Genomic DNA, 20,157 nt, shown 5'->3' with positions numbered 1-20,157 from the left:
GGAGCATTCACCAGGGTTTCACATCTCTTTTAAATCTCTCTAGGAGATTATATAAATTCAACTCGAGGAACCTGTCGCTGTCTTGAGTCACATGGATACCAAGGTACTTTGACTCCTTCTGCCACCAGCAATATCTCATATCTAGGAAGGAGCTTTGGTGGGTTCCCGATGAGAGGATGTACCAGGGACTGACCACAATTTATGCTGTAACCAGAGTATTGGATGAAAATCTTGAGTATTTGCAGATGCCTCTGTATTGTTTCTTCTGGGTCTACCACATACAACAGGATATTGTCCAAACACATTGATATCTGCTCCTCCCACTCACCCGTCGATTGCAGGCCTTGGATTAGAGGGTCTTGTCTGACCCAGGAGTCAAGGAGCTCCAGTGCTAGGGCAAATGGCATGAGGGAGCGTGGACACTCTTGTCTGGTGCCCCTCCCAAGTTCAAATGGCCTAGAGAGTGTGTCTGTAGAGTAGACTCACCCACTGTCTGTATTGAGGCAAAAAGCCCATTTTCTCTAGGGCCTCGAACATATATATGTACACACATGTGTGTTGAACACCATAGTAAAATGGGCCATTCTTGATAGGTACAAGCTCTCATAAAGGATGAGCCTAACCCATGTTTATTTTCTCAATTCCTTTCTTGCACTGCAAAACCATTTTCACCTTCCTGCTGAGTGATAGGCAGAAAACCATTTTGGTTTACTAGGAAATTCTAGGTTTAAGGAAGAACCATAAGAGAAAAGGGCGGAGTACAGTTCATGCCCCTCTAACAGTTTGAGACAAAGAAAAGGTCACAGCCCCTCTAAGCACTCTATCGTTCAGGGTGCTTTGAGGCAGAGAATAGTGCAGATGATCTGACAGGCTTATCTACATTGTCAATTAGATTTTCGCGCTAGGTGAGAGATGTGATTTAGCCCTAAATTAAAGCTAACTGCATAACATTTAAAATATTAATTATCTTATAACATTTTATGGTATCAAGATAATTGAATTTGAATAATAGTTTCAAGGGTTATGATCCAAATTACCCAATTCCTTCATATGTAACATCAGTGGTCACCCACAAGAATAAAGACTTTAAAATAGTGTGAAAATGCAATTTTAAGAGTGGTCAAGGTGCAAGCGCCAATCTGTCAGCTTTCTGTGTGCCTCACAAAGAAACCTTGTATACATAATATTGTAGCAACCTAGCTGAGGACCAATACAACATTTCACCAAAGGGCAAGACCCCGAAAAACGTTGTGACATAAAATCCCTAAGGACCGACTCCATCTTATGCAGGCCGTGACTCCATCTTAGTTCAAAGAGGCCACATTCTTCCTTAACTCAGACAATGGAAGTCACCATATTCCCTGGTTAATGCAGAAACATTAGCATGTCTGCCTTTAGACGCATATGTCACCAGACAATGTCTTTCCTAGAACTGTGATGTTGTCAAGTTCTTCGAATAATGACATAGATGCTACATCTAATGCAACATTGGTATGGGTCAAATGTCTACTCCTCACCATGTCAAGGTTAAATAAGAATGCAAACAGACATATACCCAAAATAATGTAGTCTGAATTGACTTCCATTTGTCTTATACTTTTATAAGGAAACGTCTAGGATGCACACCTTGATTCACATAATGTATGTCAGACATTCCTAAACTTATGTCAGAACTTCCAATTTCTGATAAGATTTAGTAGATAAGGACGCCATTTGACCACTTGTCAGGAGCGGTCCTTCGCCCAGATTATCACCAAAGATTCTGCCAGAGACGGTCTTATCTGTTGCCAGCACACACTTTATAGATGATGACTGCTACCACAGTGGGTGTTTGCCCTTTGTGGGGAACACTGTCTTCATGCTTCCGCTGATAAGGACAGCCTTGGCTGTCAACAAGGTATGCAGTGCATCTCTTCTCCCTAAGAAACTCTAGACTGCAAGTTGCCCTGCCTTTCATGCTCTTATAGTATAGCGCATAGATGGAGGTATTAGGGAGTTAGGTTCTAGATTACATTTTAAATTACATTTTAGCAATGCTGGAAATGTTCATTGTATTCTCATAATTTAGAACATGTCTTGTTTCTGTTTTTATAATATTCTGTGCAGTCATTTTAGATGTCCTGAGAAATAGATTAAAGGTAAAGGTATTTATTACTACAGGAACAAAGTGTGAATAACGAAATAAGGTTTGTTGCTGTTTCCATGGTGCTTCTGATCCCTTTATGGGATTGTTAGTAACCCAAAAGCAATACTTCTATGTCAGTTACCCATTGAATAGCGTCTTGCGAGGCTACAATAACTTGTCTTTCACATTCATCGCAGGTGCGTTGAACCAAGTTCACCTGTGTCACTCATGAATGGGAAAGCGCACCAGGTAGAATTATGCAAAAGTCATAGCTTATGCAGCAGTTGGCACCCAGCATGGGGCTTGTGTCGTACGGTTACGCATTAAGTAGTTTACAGTTAAAACACACATCCGAGCCATTATTACGTCATTACGAGGATGTCCGTAGTAATCATGGTTACCTCCTATTTGGAATAAGGGAGCACCTATCTTCCATAAGTTTGTCAAACATGATTCACAAATGGTTATTTCCCATTCGGTGGATTTTCTAATTCTTTGATTTCCATTTAAAATTGAATCCATTCATTTTGGCAGCACCTATCGTTATAGGGGCCAATTGCAGGGAAGCAGTTACTCATCACCTCAAAGCTAGATGTGACCCCAATGGGGGGGGGCAGTTACTTTTATAATAGCTGAATATCCTGCATATGCCTTTGAGACTTTTTACTCCTGGGTGGAGTTCAAGCCTATTGATGCTGCCGCGGGGAAGTTTCATGAATATACACTGGTAGATACACCTGCGCATTATAGTGCTTCCCAAGATTTGGAAATCCCTCTAACATACAAAGAACACCAAAATTGGTTTGGTGGTTGTTAGATTTGGGGGTCTCTAGTTGGCACAGGTAGGTACCTGTGACAAATAGGGACCCTTGTGTCTAGTCAGGGTAAGGGGCTACACTCCTAAAATAACCCCTGCTCACCCCCTTGGTAGCTTGGCACGAGCAGGCAGGCTTATCTCAGAGGCAGTGTGTAAAGCATTTGTGAACACATACAGTAATACAGTGACAACACAACAAATGGACACCACACAGGTTGTATTACAAAAATAAGTATTTTTACATAGAGACTTAACACAAGACCAGACGACAAAAATCCACAATACTGTACTAAAAAATAGTCTCCTAAATGTTATAAAATAGCTCAGTTCTCTCAAGTTGTAAATGCAACACTTTACTCTCAATGTACCTTAGATGCGTAGCTCAAAGAAAACAAAAGGGTTGCAGGGAAGGTGATGTGTCGGTTCCTTACACGCAGGTGAGTGGATGCATCGGTTCCTTACTGCTGTGCAGGAGAGTTGATGCTCGCTTCCTTACTGTGTGGGGAGTTGATGCGTCGGTTTCTTACTGCTCTCCGGTGCGATGCGACACGCTGGCACCTCGATGCGGAACTCTTCTCCGGTGCGATGCGACAAAATGGCGTCTTGGTTGTGATGCGACAACGTTGTTGTGATGCGACACGCCCGACGGCCGTGCGGCGACTCGATGATCTTTGGAGCCGCGACAGGCCCTGCGACGTGCTTCTCCGGTGATGCGACGATGACCTCTGTGGCAGCGTCCCGCTTCTCCAGCGATGCTCCGCGCTTCGGCAATGCGATGATGACAGCGGCGGCTCGCTTCCTCGGCGATGCGAAGACAGCGGCTACGGCGGCGACATGCTTCTCGTTTTTGCGTCACGCTTCCAGCTCCCATCGACACGCAGTCTCTCAGAAGGCCCAGCACAACAGCAGGCACTTCAGTTGCCAGCAAGGGATTTCAGGGGGGAGCTGGTTGGTGAAGTCTTGTATCCCTTAGACTTCAGGCAGGAGGCAAGCTCTAGTTCAAGCCCTTGGAGATTCTTCTTCACGTTGATAGAAAGCACACTCAGTCCTTTTCTCCTCTCTTTGGTAATGAAGCGACCACTGCAGGCCAACCCCCAAACACACAGCACAGGGGTAGTCTCCTCCTTCAGCTTCCTGGTTCTTCTTCTCAGCAAAGGTTCGTCTTAATTCCCAGAAGTGATCTAAAGTTCTTGGGTCTGGGTCCCAATATTTATACTCCTTTTCCCTTTGTTCTCTGAAAGCAGAGAGGCCTTTGCCTAGTCCAAACCAGTTCTGGTCAGTCCTGGAGCACTTTGTTGACATGGCTCATTCTTTCCTTTCACAGTGCAGGGCAGGGACATCAGACACACCACAGGGGGTGGAGCCAACATGGTGGAGGGAAGGCCCAGCCCTATTCAGGTCCCAGGTGCAACTCCTCCCTCCCATCTAGATGCAGATCTATCTATTCACCACTGGGCTGACCCACCCTGTCTCCTGGAATCCCCCAGCCCTGTCACTCAAACTCCAGACAAGGAATACACAACCTAGCAGAGGCAGGTTTGGATGGTTAGACAAGAAAATGCCTACTTTCTAAAAGTGACATTTTCTAACACAGAATGTTAAAACCAACTTCACTAAAATATGTATTTTATCATTCTGAGCTCAGGCATACTAAACTCAAATTTCTACCATGTTCCCTGAGTCAGTTAGGATTATAAAATGTAATAACCAAACTGCCCATTCTGGCCTATGGAGAACAGGTAGCCATGCAATAGTGAAAAACAAAAATGTCTGTAATTCACTATTAGGACATACCACTCACACCAGGGCATGTCCTACCTTTTACCTACAATGCACCCTGCCCTTGGGCCTACCATAGGGGTGACTAATATGTATACAAGGGAAGGTTTAGGGACTAGCAAGTGGGTGCACTTGCCCAGTCAGCATGGCAGTACCAGACTGCACACAGGCTCTGCAATGGCAGACCTAAGACACACTTTACAAGCTGCTCCGGTGGGTGGCACAATCAGTGCTGCAAGCCCACCAGCAGCATTGGTTACAAGCCCTGGGCACACTGTACTAGAGTTCTGACAAGTAAACCAATCAAGCCAATCATGGAGTCACTAATCCATATATCAATTTACCATAGGAAGCACTTGCACTGTGGCACTGAACAGCAGTGGCACAGTGCCCAAAGCATGTATAACCAGCAAAACCACATGAGGCACAAGCAAAAAATGGAAAGGAGAACCACGCCAATGGTGCCAGGTCTAACAGTGATCAGTTGCTACACATGCACAGACATATTCGTTTGGGTCCTCTGACCAATGACGGGGCTACGCGGCCATTCTTGACTGGTTACTGTCCTGTTCCTAACTCTGAAACTCTATCCCATGTGGAGGTAGTAGGGGTATTAAATGACATATTTATCTTATAAAGGAGACTTGTGCAGTTTGTGCAGTGTACTTTGAGCTCCAGACCTGCCGTCGCAGCAGGACCTGCCGCTCCCGCACAAATACAAACTATCAGTCCACAGACTATTAAAACTAGCATGCAGAAATTACGCGCAAACTGTGATGAAATGGCTTTCTGCATTGCTCGCAAGACTAACCAGTTAGAAGCAGTGTATGCATACCCTAACACCAAGACAAACACTGTATACTGACTGTGTCTTCCTCTTGGGATGGTGCCTCCAGTATAGGAGTGTAACTCCTGGGGGAGCATCTTTGTATGAATTTATACCAGTACGCATGGTAAGCCTTCATTGATAGTCTTCCCTGATGTACTTAGACAAGTACAAAACAAGCACAGTGCTGCACGAGTCCTGGATTTAGGAATGAAGTTAATGAGTAACTTCTCTACAGTTTCCTCTATCATTCTAAGCAACATAAAGTGAGAAGCTTCGGTTCTGGCTATATGTCAGAGCCTGGAAGCAGTTCCAGTTCAGGACCGTGAACGAGAACTACCAAAAATAATAGTGGATGTTTATACCTCTGTAGGTAGAGGTGCCTTAGGTACTCGGCCCATTAAGCCACACTTTAAACCTAAAAATGGCACAGAGGAGAAATCTGCAACTGAAGGGAAGAAAAAACAAAAAGACAAAGACATAAAAGACTAATTAGACCGCCCACTTCTCAGCAATCCAGCAAGGGTGGCTATAACTTAAGAGACCACCAAAAATGTAAAAAGCCTGTATAGTATCATTATTCTTTTAGCCGCTCTTCACGTTCTTTTCAGGACACTGAAGGTAAAAGAAGGGAAATGGGGAGCCAATCCGAGTACTGACGAAAATAGGAGTACAGTAGGAAAAGAGAAGGAGGACGCTAGACTGATGTCGGCATAAAGAAGGAAGAGAAAAGATTGAACTCTAAAACCACAATAAAAAAAGAAGAACATGGCTGGACTTTCTAAAAAACATGGTGATCCAGCAAAGAGTCCTTCTGCGCAACAGAACTCGGGCGAGAGCTCTTCTAGACAGCACTGCAGAAGTCATGATAGTGCATCAGAAGCTACAGAGGTTTCTGGATGTGAATCCAACTGATGACTTTATACAAATCGAGAGTCCAGATCAACATTCAACTCATTCTCATAGGGTTTACAACCTAAAACACAAATTGAAGAGGACATAACACATTTAATCAAAGCTGTCTTCTGGACCCAACTATCTGATGACTATGACAATATCATAGCAGAGGAAGACTGGCCTCCAGGTTTCATCAGGGAAGCACCCCAGGGAGAGGAAATCATAAGGGTAGCCTTCTCTCCAAAGGTGCCTGAAGCTAAATCAGGTTAATATATGCCAGCGAATGGGCTATGAAATAGGCTCCAGCGTTATATAGAAACCAAGCAGGGTGGGGCAAACACTCTAGTCCACATGTTATTCCCCTACGTAGTGAACCGCAACCACAGGCACAATACCGTTTAAAACCAGAAGCAAAATGTGGTATCAAAGCAAGATTAGATCAATTGCAATATCAAGGCATCATAACACCTTGTCTCTTACCAATGAACACACCACTATTTCCTATCTGTAAGCTAGACGGTTCCTATACAATAGTCTTAGACCATATAAATTTGAATTTGCACGCTCAAACATATGTGTAACAAAATACAAAACAACCCAGGATATTTCCAATGGGTTTTTCAGTCAAAATATAGCGGCTGATAGTGAGTATCTAACCGATTTTAGTTTCAATGGAGTACAGTTTTTATTCAGACGATTGCCTATGGGCTATAAGAATAGTTCTGGCTTGTTTTGAGTGCGAATCGTGGAGATCTTACAACCAGATCCTGAGGTATTGTTGCATATTGATGATATCTACTTAACTGACAATTACTTGAATCTACACCTGGACAGGGTTGACGGAGTAGTGACTATGTTAAAATCACATGGTTATAAGATTAATTTTAAGAAATCGAAGATCGCCTACTTGACGGTGACCTTCCATGGATATGAATTATCCAGCAAGGGCAACGTTCTACCTCCAGACTTCCTCTAGAAGTGTGCTACAATGCAGCCTCCCAACACACTGAAAAATTTGCAAACCCTCATGGGGAATCTTAACTTTGGACATACTTATCTGCCTCACTACGCAGAGAAAGTGAAGCCTCTGTATGATCTGATTTCTCCCACGTTTTCATCTAAACAGTGAAATTAAATGAAATTAAATGAAAGTGAGATTTGCAAAAGCGCATTAATACCCAGAGGTGTCTAAGCGCTGAACTCAACGGAGGTTGCTGGCTGATTTGAGAACAGTAGGGGAAGGCTAATGATTGAAGAGCCACGTTTTAGACCTTTCATGAATAAAAGCAGATTGGTTGTGTTTTTTAAGGTCAATGGGAAGAGAGTTCCAGAGTCGTGTAGTGCTGGATATGGAGCTCCTCCCCCCCCAATGGGATTTTTAAAATCTGAGAACCACCAGGTTATAGGCTGCGGAAGAGCAACGTGTTCTCAATGGAATGTACCAATGAAAATTTTGCCTTAAATATTCGGGCCACAGCAATGTAGTGCCCTGAAAGTTCAGAGAGATTTAAACTCTATGCGCTTTTTAACCGGGAGCCAGTGGAGATGAGTGATCGCTGAAGAAACAGATTCACGTTTGGGAAAACGCTTGAGAAGTCGGGCAGCAGCGTTTTGTAAGATCTGAATTTTGTTAATACTTTTGTTCTGTAAGTTGACAACAAGAGCATTACAGTAGTCTATTCTCAAGAGGATAAGAGATGTAGTCAAATTTTCTGCAGGTCGTTTGGGATGAAGGGAAAGATTTTCCTAAGAAGTTTGATAGTGAAGAATGAAGCAGACGTGAAAAAGTTGACATGACCCTCAAAAGATAGTTTAGTGTCAAAACCCACTCCTAGGTTTTTGACCTTAGATGTGGGGGTGGGGAGTGTGCCAAGTTCAGAAGGCCACCTCGAAGGGGACCACAAGGTGGTATTCTTACCAAAAAGCAACACCTCCGTTTTTGCCATAGTTGAGCTTTAAACAGTTGTGGGCCATCCATTTCCCAACCTGGAGTATGCAATCATGGAAACGCGAAGCCATTTCTACCGGGTCGCTGGCCACGGAAACCACAATTTGAGTATTGTCAGTGTACAATACTGCTGAGGACCCAAATGACTTGATCAGTTTGGCTAATGGTGCGACATAGATGTTAAAAGGGTGGAACTCAGGGAGGAGTCCTGATGAGCCCCACACAGTAAGGTAAAAAGAGAGGAATTAAAATCTTCCAGGGCAACAAATTGCTTTCAGTCAGAAAGGATTTCAGAAGGGCAAATGCTTGATCCTTGATAGCGATGGAAGAAAGACGAGGAGGATGTCATGGTTAAACACAAAAGCATGCAGTCTCTCATACTTTGCAAAATATCCATACAGCGTGCCTTTACAAGTTCAAAACTGGCCTGATTTGTAAATGTGATCCACTTGTTCAACTATCTTGGCCACTAATGGGGTCCTCTTTTATTTTGTGTCTCCGTCTGAGCCTGTGCAGAGCTGGTGGGAGAGGATGTGTGCAGAGCGGGTAAAACACAAGATGAGTAGCAGAGTTGATTTCCATTTTAATCAAGATGGCGTTTCACACAGAATTGTGGCCTAGTTAACATGCATTAGATAAACAAACGTCTACACACCATTGGCATACACCCACTGAACACACAGTTATATACAGTTACACCCGAGTTAGACTTCCATTTTGTGCCCATACAGACTTAGTTTGAAACATTCACCTAACAAAGATACATTGTTTACCTTACTGACAGCACAAAGCAACACATTGACTCAGACTCTGGTCTATGATAGCAGTTTCCAAACTGCTTGGAATTCCCCGCAAGATGGGCGAATGCACTGCAACATCATAGTAATAGTTGACGGTGTGCTATAAAAGTGCCAAATAACAGTACCCTGCTTATTTAGTCACATATTTCACTCTACAGGATTGATAAGTAAAATCAAGGTTTATTTGAACAAGATGCAGCTACCCACAACATTTCAAAGTCCCTCTTTTGACTGCCCTCATTTCAGCTTCAGGAATACATTTTACCTTTTGTCTGAGATTTTGTCATAAACAAGTAAAACTATGTAAAAGTATCAAATAAGATCATCAAACACCAGCGTGGCAGATTTTTTGCTATGCTCTGACTATATCTGTCAGTCTACTAATATGCATTTTGCACAACAAAAAGCCCTCTAGTCCACTCTCTAACAGATAACAGCAATGACAGCAGTATTATTCTAGATGAGTCCTTAATTCACGAGTAAGTTAGGTAGTAGCATTATTAGCAGAAGGACAACCTATAAAACACGGAAGCAGTTCTACAAGTAAAAGTCTCCAAATTCGGACTTGTCCCTGCCTCCTTGCAGTAGTTAGTGCGCCCAAAGGCGTTATTCTTTTCCTTTTTAAATTATGTACCAGAGTCTTAATTACTAAATTGTGTTTTGGGATAGCTGATATTGGTTAAAGCAGAGGCCAGGGGCAAAGGGCAGAGGTGCACTGATGTGCTGACCTCTGCTTCTGTCAGAAAGGCCCTCGTGATGTTCCTCTCTTGTTATTGGGCATGTTGAGAACATTTGTTTCAGAGAACGTGAAATATTTTATTACATTGGTCCTAACTTTGCTGGAGAGTCATGAAGCTTAATAAAAAAGCAACGTGTTTGAACAAGTGCAGCTAATACTGTGGCGTATCAGTCCTATTTTTGACAACAGCCTAATAAATTCCTGTGCCTGGCATGCTGATGAAACCACAAATGATTTGCTAACAACAGTTTGCATGTGATTGAATCCAGCTGTGCGGAGAAGTTGCAAACCACAGTGCAGGTGTTGGACGCCCAGCCACTGGCCATCCGTCAGCATCCGGTAGCTGCAGAAGTCCAGGCTGTCGCAATATTTCTAGTAACTTCACAAAACAGCCACTAAAGTTAAGGAGATCCAATTGCCCTCAAACCAAATGCAGTGGAAGGAACTTAAATACAGAGTCCCTGGTTCACAAAGGTGAACTTACACTTTTGTGTGAATTTGCTAATTTTTGCATTCTCAAACTACCAGTTTAATTTTACTAATAGTAATTTTACGACTCTGGAGATTCCGCACTCATGGCAGAGACTACGCACATAAAAGATAGGCCTGTCCTATCTTTTTCTGTGTGGAGTTCTCCGCCCCAACTGCAGAATCTCCCACTCGTAAAATTACTGTTAGTAAAATTAAGCTCGTAGTTCGTGAATATGAAAAAAGAAATAATACACAAAAGTATAAGTTTACCTTCGTGATTCAGGCCCAGAGAAGTGGGAAGGTCAAACAAGCAAGCTTATGTTTTTTCTGACACAAATAGTTCTAATATCTCCTACGAGATTGGACCATTTGCCTACAATTACTAATATTTCCACCATAGCCTGTGATGTCATGGCATGCGGTCTTCTTCCAGGGTCTACTGCAACCAGTCACTGTGACATAATATGGTAGATTTACTGACACCCAATATATAGGAGGACTATGATACAAAGTACCCTCTTCCGTAGATTATAAGGGCTGTGCAAGTCATTGAAAGAACTCCTTTATGAGGTCGTGTAATTCAAAGGTGGCAATATCCCTTTCACATATGTCAGGGCATATTTTATTACTTATACGCACAGTCACATAACGCTTTCCATAGAATGCTTAAATCCTTAACTTCCTCTTTCATATGAAACCGATAAAATGGTGCTGATTTGTTGATATGTTGAATAAATGCACATTCTGTAGTGTGAAATTAAACACACCAGTGTTCGGGTAGTAATTTGTTGCAAACACGGAATGTAAGTGGTTTAATTAAGTTGTTATTACAAATGAAGTAGTTTCAGCCTGTGTTGGAGCATGCAGAAAGATTCCTACTTTCATGTATTTTCCATTCACTTAGTCAGCTGGCCGTGGCAGAGGAATTGTGTTGTCACAACTCAACTGCAATAATTTAATTAAGTGGAATAGCTGCCTCATTTTCTTATTACAGGTTGCTAGTGATGTCACAATTAGACCGTAATAAGAACATTAGAGAAAGGTTTAGTAATATACTTTAATCTGTAAATCCTAGTGTGCTGCACCAGAAATAGACTCAAAGGCTCACAGTGGAAGAGCCATTCACATTCCAAAAGGGAAGAAAGCAGTGGAAGAAGTAAGGATTTTCCTGATGATAAATCACGTGTTTTGTTAAGACACTACAAATAAATAAAAATTAAAAACTAAACAAAAAGGCCTTAGTTGCAACTTTAAGAAATATTGCTTTATAGAAAAGGTAGTAAATACAGCTTCCCATTTGAAGTGATGGAATCAAAGCATTAAATTAATTTAAAAAGTTCTGGAAGAGTCGCAGTGGAGCAGCAGCGAGGGAAAAGCTGGAGACCGTGGATCTGGGTGTGTAATGGCAAGTAGAGCAGGTCATACGTCACAGTCAGTGTTTCTCAGGAAAGTTATGCAAATCAATACCTCAACCAGGGGCTTAAAGAACATGTGAGGAGCTATCAGAATGGGCGTCAACAAGCAAGGAAGGAAAGCAAGAGGAAGTGCCTTGAATACAATTAAGTCTGACCTGGAACATGTTTCAGTAACCACAGTAACCAAGGAAGGGTGAAGTTGGCGACAGGTACCCCATGCCATCCACTCAGCCAGGTTAGTATAATCAGTATGATAATGGTAGTGCAGCCAGTCACTAATCGTGAAAACAGTTCATGAAACCACAAGTGTTCTTCATGAAATGTTGAAAAACAGTAACAGTTTGGTAAACTAAACATTACATAATGATATGTGCATAGCCATAAAAAGGGAGTTGCAGCTCAAATAATAAAAATTGCACTAAATTCTAGAAGATATAGTCCGGTGTGTTTGGGTGTTATTCGAGGGCATTTACTCAAATAAACCGGCCTAGACAGATATGGAACTTTTGCCACTTAGAATGAGTATGAAGCATGGATTGCACAACTGCACAGATGTCTCCTAGACCGTGGTCAGCAGTAGGAGGCGTGAAAGGAGCAGTCCATGTCGTATCCTTCCCCTGCAAGGCAAAGTCAGCAGGAGACGTTTGACCAATGCAGATACCATATTGTATTGTTCAGAAATGCTATACTTTATGTGCCAGGGGTATTGATAGTTTATTATTAGCTATTTAAAACCAAAGACAAATGCAGGATGGATGTTAGAATAAAAGTAGTGTAATTTCTAGGGCTGGGTGAAACTTTAATCATGCAGGAGTAATCCGAGTTATTATGGGAATTTTGTGTTAATCTTTTGATGTGTAATTAAAGAAAATCACACAATTACACTGATTCACATATTTATGAGTAATTTAGCAGAAAAGTCCTTCTTCAGGAGTAAGGAACAACAAATTTAGTGAGGGTGAGCTGCTGCTGGCTGCTGGTTGTGTTCTGTTGCATTTCGTGATATTTTCTTACAGCAAAATGTATCCTCGGATCCATTTTGGATGCAAGGGTTCATTTTTCGCAAAGTAAATAACCGTAAATGTTGGCTTATGCTCCTCGCATAATTCTGCATATTCTCTCATAATGTTGCTGTAATTTCACTTGATTACGCTACAGCAAATTACACAATTTACCGTCATCCCTCGTTATTTCATAATAGATTGCGATCTTAACCATTAACACATAATCTGGCTAATGGTCGATCTTTCCAATATGATAAGCTCCTTGTGTGCCTACATTCGCTTCTTGGCAAGAAAGCAAAAGACACACAATTGATGGATGGAATGCAGAATAAATCAAAACATTCACCACCAGTTAAGAGATCTGGGTTAAATATATCATTCTTTTGCTCACCATGCCACCCCAGTTTAGACCTGGCCATATGCAAATCAGCCTTGACCCTGGGCCTCATGGAAACAGTCCAGACAGAACTGCCAAGCCAGGTCCTCCCTGGACTTAGGCCCAGATCTCTGTACTGGGGTGAATGTATGACATTGTTCTGCATTCTGTCCATCAGTTGTACTTTTTGCATTTGTCACCCCGAGTGAGACAGGTATGCCCAGATGTGGCTTCTGTGCTCTCCATGACATTGGAGTCCAGCTATCCTGGCTGATGAGGGGCGATACCCCGAAACCGGTCCTAGGATGCTTATTTCCGGTCCAGGGAGGATCTGGCCTGGCAGTTCTTGCTGGACTGTTCCCTTTGGGCACAGGGTCAAGACTGATTTGTATATGGCTGGGTTCAAACTGGAATTGCATGGGGAGCAAAAAGAAAGATGGATTTAGGCACAGATCTCTGTACTAGGGCGAATGTATGACATTGTTCTACATTCTGTCCATCAGTTGTTCTTTTTACATTCGCTTCTTGGGCCGTGTCATATAAAGTGAGCATTGGAAGGGCTAAATTAAAACTAGTCTCTTGCACAACTTTGGGATAACAGGTGTCTTAAATAGCAGAAGAGCTGGAGCAGCAGCGTTTTACCACCTTAGACAGTAGTAAATGTTTGTTTCTGACTGGAACATTAAAGGAATGTGCTGCTTTCGGCTACAAATATTACTGCATCTGTTGACATCTCTAAAGTAAAAACCAGAACATTACAAAACACAAATCAAAATAATAATATCAAAAATCATAACCGGGTGCAACAAAATAAAATATTCAAAACAGAAACCAACACAACAACCACAGAATGCCGCAATACAATAATGCAGAACCCAAACACAACATCCCCCCAAAATAACTTTACATAATACATTACAACCACAACAAAAGGCAACACAAAATATGCACTATTGTTTTTCACACACTGCCATCTCCATAAACCTACTTTCATAACACAGTGGGAAACAGTGTTTGTATCAAGCGCTGCCTTACTTACCACAAAGACATGTAATAGTGGCATTGAAAAATGTTTTGTGATTAATCATTGACTTTGGGTTTTTTGTGCTATGAAGTTATGTAAGTCCATAATTGTAAGAATGAAACATATTTTGATTTCTAATAAGATAGAATGAATGCCAGTTTTTTTTTGTGTGACTTACTCACAGAAGAAGCATTAGCAACTTTCGCGACAAAATCCTGAACATTGAAACATAAAATTAACTCATATGTGTCCAGAACACTATATGTTTACATTGGCAAAAACAAGCAACTAGGCATAGCATTGTGGTTGGGTGACGGTGTAAAAGAGTAACATATCTGTGGCAAACACCAACTCTTTACTTTGCTCCTATTGTTCACTCTCTGGGAAAGTAAAAAGCAATTCGAAAGTCTGAGCAGTGTTTCCAATATTAAAGTCTCTGGTTCGACTGCCACTTATGAGGTAATCCGCCTCCTCTCATCTGGCCTTCCCAAAGGTGCGAGTACGAATTCAACATTCCCCACACGCTGCAGCTTGCAGTGAGGGTGAAGCTCCACTCTCTCTTTCCACATAAATAAAGCAATATTCAATAATGTGCAGTTTGTGGTTTTTATTTTTGACTTGCACTTACTCTCTATTTGAAGGTACTAATTGAACGCCAGTGGCTGTATTTCAGCACACAGCTAGGCCTGGCAGTCAGATCACTGCATGTCCTACAGAACTCACTGCTGGTGGCAGTCAGTAGGCCGTATAATTATGTATTTTGTGCCTGGGCTAAGGTATTTTTGTTCCCGCTGAAACATGTCTCTTTCCTATTTGTAATCCCTTTAGGGCTGAACTGGACCTACACGTCAAAGACTGCGTTGAAACGTATATTCGCGACTGGCTGGTTGTAAACAGAAAGTAAGTTATTGTTCTTATCGTCTGGATGCCTGTTGTAGCTCCTTGGATTGGTGTAATTCTCCATGGTAGATATTTCTAGAAAGTAACTGTTTCTTGAAATGGAATTTTGAGGAATTATGATGGAGACTCTCAAAGCAGAAAATCATAAATGTGCTAGGGGCACAAAGGCTTTTTGTGCAGTAACGAGTTCTAAATATATCCTTGGTACCAGTACCAGAAATTTCATTTTTTGACCTAAAGACTTTAGGGACCTTGCACGCACTGTCGATTAAGGGGCTACCCAAAGATTACACACCTTTAGTAAGTGTGCTTGCTAACTCATGCCCTCAAAACGAATATATCAAAAATGGTGGGATTTTAAAATACATTTTATCTGTCTTCAGCTCCTCCTGGTTTTCTTATCTAAGCACAATGCTGTTCTCGGTCATCTTGCATTTGCCCATATTCAACTGGATAGCCCTTTCTCAATAAAAGAAGGATTGACAGTGCCAAACGTTTCTACTACTCAATATTGAAATGATGAGGCGGTAGCAAAACAGTAGCATTAACAGAGCATTAGTTCCCACCAACAGGGTGTGTGAGAGCGGGCCCACATAGAACAAGCATTGGCATAGCCAATAGGTCTCGCCTTTGGTATCTTATAAGTGTTTAGTTATCCAGCACAATATCCTTGGTGCAACAACATCAACTGTTGCATGGCTAAACACTTATAAGGTCCCAAAGGCGAGACCTATTGGCTATGCCAATGCTTGTTTCAATCTTGCGCACTGGTGTGATAGACAATCCCAGAATTTTTGAAAGGAAGTCCAGAACTATCTGCTTGATATTTTTGTAAAAGAAAACCTATTATATTCCAAACAGCATCCTTCATATCTACTCCCTGAAGCTTTTTCCGTTAAAAGTCAGTGGATATTTAAACATGATCCTCTAATTCCAGAGATGAAGACAAATGATGTTTATATCTATGTGACCGGTGTTGCAGCCACGAGCAAACTGTTCCTTCCGGCCTAGTAGGGAAACACACAGGGCCCATCTCAGGGGAGGGCCGGGGGTGCAGTGCTCAGGTCTGTCGCTAGAGGTCAGGCTCCTTCAGTACAGACAGGCAGCACGGTGGGTTCAGCCCCTGTGCCGCCGCCTGGTACAGAAAGAGGATCCTGCTTTGGGTTGTGGGTTCAAGTCCATGCGAGGGGAGGAGACAACCTGCAGAGGAGCCAATCACCTGTCTGCATGAAGGTTGTTCATAGCACCTCCCGCTGACCGGCTCCAGTGATTCTTCCTAAACTGCTTTTCAGATTTTTTCTTGTCATATGCTCCGGGCACCGTGTTTAGCACCTAGTAACTCACATTGCCCCTCCCCCCATCTCCCTCTCACCCCCCTGCTATCCCACATGGTCACACCCCGTTACCCCACCACCTCCGTGTCACCTGTGTGAAGGCGGTACCCCTATGCTTGGATCATAGCAAAAGCACCTCAGCTCTCCATCCTTCCAGGATCGATGCAAGGAGCCTTTCATGGGCTGCGCTGCTGTGAGATGAGACAACTCAGCAGCATCACCAGACTGTGAGCGCAACACCTATATTCCTCACAATCCTTTGCATGATATTTACACACAACCCAACAAGTCACTTCTCTTTCATTCTAATGGAATAGAAAATAATTTATTGATTCATATGTACTACAATATGCTGAGGTTTACTACTATACTATAGATTGTTTATTTCAACAAACTGCAGCATCACTCTCACCTTGATAGGTGATTATAATCATTGGCATGTCCAGAAAAATCAAGAGAACTGTAGGCAGAAGGACCTGTTACGGGCCTTTCTACCATGGATTTGATATTCACCTGTGCTTTGTGTGACAGTGATTAATCATTTTTCACAATTTTTGAAAGGCATTTTCTGGAGGACTTATCCGGATTATTAACGTATAAAAATAGTATACCTATACATAATCGCGCGTATCAAGCTATGGTTTATGAGGGGAATTAAATTAAAACTGAAATTGTTATAGCTGTAAGGAGCAAGCTGATATTACCGGCTACCTACAAAAACAAGCGCGTTCCTCGCGCTAAAACCAGGCAGCCGAGGGAGGGGTGAGAGGAGGGGGCGAGTGAAAGCGTTTCACTTGCGAGAGCGAGCAGTGCCAGGAGCGATAATTGCTACCATATGGCGCCGCGCGCTCCCGCATGTGAATGGCCACATGTGCACGCGTTGCCATTGAAGGCAATGGAACGCGTGCACGTTTTTGGCTGAAAAGCCAAAGCGATTGCAAAAGGTCTTTTTGCCTATGCAGCGCATGCGCGCTGCGTAGGCGAGACCTAAAAAGGAATATGCCTCTAAGGACTGATTTTGTGCAGGAAGCTATCCCTTCTTGCACAAAAACAAACCTACCTATAATGTAGGCACCAATGCAGCATGGAACAATGCATTGGCGCTAGGCAGCTCACAGTGTGCAGAGCTGGGAGAGAGTAGAACTTTGCCATATCTTAGTAGATATGGCATATTTCTGGTTGCTCCCTTTCACAGAGCTCTGAAAGAACCCAGCTAAGAGCCAGGGTACACTGATACCTGCAACGTATTAACATGCTAGCCTTTACTGGGTTGCACACACACTGAGGAGAATCCCCATCTAGAAAGAGAACATCTAGACTGGGAAACAATTGATCATAACCCGATGTTAACAAGCTCAAGATACAGTCAGCACAAGATGTGGGATGGAAAAACCTAACATGAGGTGACCACAGAAATTGTTGCACAGGGCACCCAAAGAAGTGTGAGGTGCAATAGGGAACGGTCCAATAGCCACCAGAATCCACCCCAGGACCCAAGGTAGGAGACCCCTTAAAATAGAGACTTCCCTCTATGAGCGACACAAGAGACAGCCTCTAAGGGCATAGCTATCACAAGTTGAGGTGGTGCAGCGGCTGTAAGGTAAGCGGTCCTGACCACCACACCCAAATTAACGATGGCCTTCACTTCCCACCTGGGTTGAAGGGGTTCCCTTTGCCCCTGCTTGCAGGAAGGCCGCAGGCGCCTCCACCACGACATTGTCAGCCATACCCCCAGAGATGAGGTCAGGTCCAATTTAGAAACCAACCTCTCAGTTGAAGGAGCAAATTGCATCCCAGCCCACAATTCCATCACATCAGCTACTCTGAAGGTGATGAAGAATGCTGTTGTGGTCAAGAGTGACGCCCCTTTGTAGTAACATGCACTCATAGGCAAAAAACAGACTCACACAGCCGAAATAGCAAAGACCACCTCATCTGCGTCACGGTGAGGAACATATGCACCCAGATAAACAACAGCTGCCAGTTGATAACAAAACCTCACACATGCACACAGTAAGCCCAGAAACTCCTACCTGATCATTCAGACACACAGTCTCGGAAATAAAGTTCCCTAACTTTCCCCAGGGAAAGTAACGTCCCAGCGTAGCTCCTCTGCGTACACAGCCATAGCTATCACATGGGTGGTTAAAGGCGCACTTCCACTACACATTGCAGTAAATGACGTCCAGAAATGTTAAATCTGAAGAGGTAGATCAGAAGGAAACATCACACGCATGGAAGGAAACCATTGAACAGTCTAATGATGTAGTCCCTAAGCTTGCAACAGGTAGCATACCTGCCAAGACAGGAATCACTTCCAGAAAACTTCCAATATCTGGTGCTCCCACAGAGTGCAAAGACTTCCCCCGAAGCCCAATACAGGGACTATTCCAGCGACCAGAGCTGGAGGTCTAGGCATTGTAGTGCACTCGTAAGCATCCTGAAGCTCCTCATCTCAGCAAGAAACAGGAAAAAGCAAGAACACTTGTGATCATCTTTTATTGGTGTGCAGCTAAAGAGGGAGGGGCCTGCCCTTTTAGTGCATTCTTGAAGTTTCCCTCTCTCAAAGAGGTGGGGTGACCTCATTAATAATGGCTGAGAGGATGAGGGATGTAGAAGTAATGGATAAAAGGTCTGCCATGCTGGATCTACTGGTTGATGCTGTTGAGTAGGCAGAAAGTAGAAATGTATATAACCTGCTTAAAGCTGTTGCGAACCGTAAAAAACATTCTATGTCATTTTTTAAAGATCCCTTTATATATTTATTATTTTGGTGTCTTTTTCACCTCGGCCCAAGGGCCCTGTTGGAAAATAAGTGCACAAAACCCTTGATACAAATGACAACAGTCCAATTAATATTAACTAACCTGGTCTGCACTATGGATAAAAGATGCTTCTTTTGAGCGTGAAACATAAAGAAGAGACAGGAATTCATTAAAAAGTAACGTTGAATGATACCTATTTTGGGGGTGCCAAAGTCTGGCTCATTAGTGTGCAGACATAAATTTCTACTACCCAATTGAATGGAAGGGAATGGCACAATAACAGACTATGCATAAAATAAAAAGGATGAGGATAGCAAGCCTCTAAGGCACATATCATATATGAGGTGAATGAGGTGTGGCTGAGAGTGACTGACCTTGGAACTGAGGAATCAAGTTCAACTTCTTGTGATTCTAGGCAAATCACTTAATTTCTGAATATCTGAATAAGTGTGTAATGTAATCTGGTGCTCATATAAAGCACTTTAATGCCCTTGTGCCAAATTCAAGCTATGTAAAACTACAAGAATAAATAAAGAAAGAAATAAACAACTGCTTCAAAGCCACTTCTTATGAGGATGATGTCTTACCATTGTCCTTCATCAAAGCTCTCTTGGAGGATGCTCTCTTGCCCCTACTTACCATTGTCAATGCCACCTTCACTCAAGTAATCTTTCCAAAAGCTCTCAAGACTCACCAGACCCTCTCACTCGTAATGAAACCTATACTATACTAGACCTTGCTGGCCTGGCTAACTATCAGCCCATCACTCACCTGCCATTCATCAGCAGGATCCTGAAAAAAGTAGTTTGTGTCCAACTTCAAATCACATCAATGCTAACCATCTCCACCAGAACAGAAACCATCACCCTACACATCGTAGATGATGCCATCTTTGCCACTGCTGAAGGTGACCCATGCCTCCTGATATTGCTGGATC

The 20,157-nt window shown here is 42.7% G+C and overlaps 1 protein-coding gene across 2 annotated transcripts in view; it reads left to right on the top strand.

The window, feature by feature from the left end:
• DOCK8 (dedicator of cytokinesis 8) overlaps positions 1-20,157 on the top strand; it is a 567,196-nt gene that overhangs the window by 119,417 nt on the left and 427,622 nt on the right. For both annotated transcript variants that reach the window (XM_085632978.1, XM_085632979.1), the window contains one exon: positions 15,050-15,121. In XM_085632978.1, coding sequence (XP_085489104.1) covers positions 15,050-15,121 — 72 coding nt within the window. The remainder of the gene's footprint in view (positions 1-15,049; positions 15,122-20,157) is intronic.

This window comes from Triturus cristatus, chromosome 2_1, assembly GCF_964204655.1.
Source record: "Triturus cristatus chromosome 2_1, aTriCri1.1, whole genome shotgun sequence".
Lineage (NCBI taxonomy): Eukaryota > Metazoa > Chordata > Amphibia > Caudata > Salamandridae > Triturus > Triturus cristatus.
This window is presented reverse-complemented; position numbering and strand designations above follow the sequence as displayed.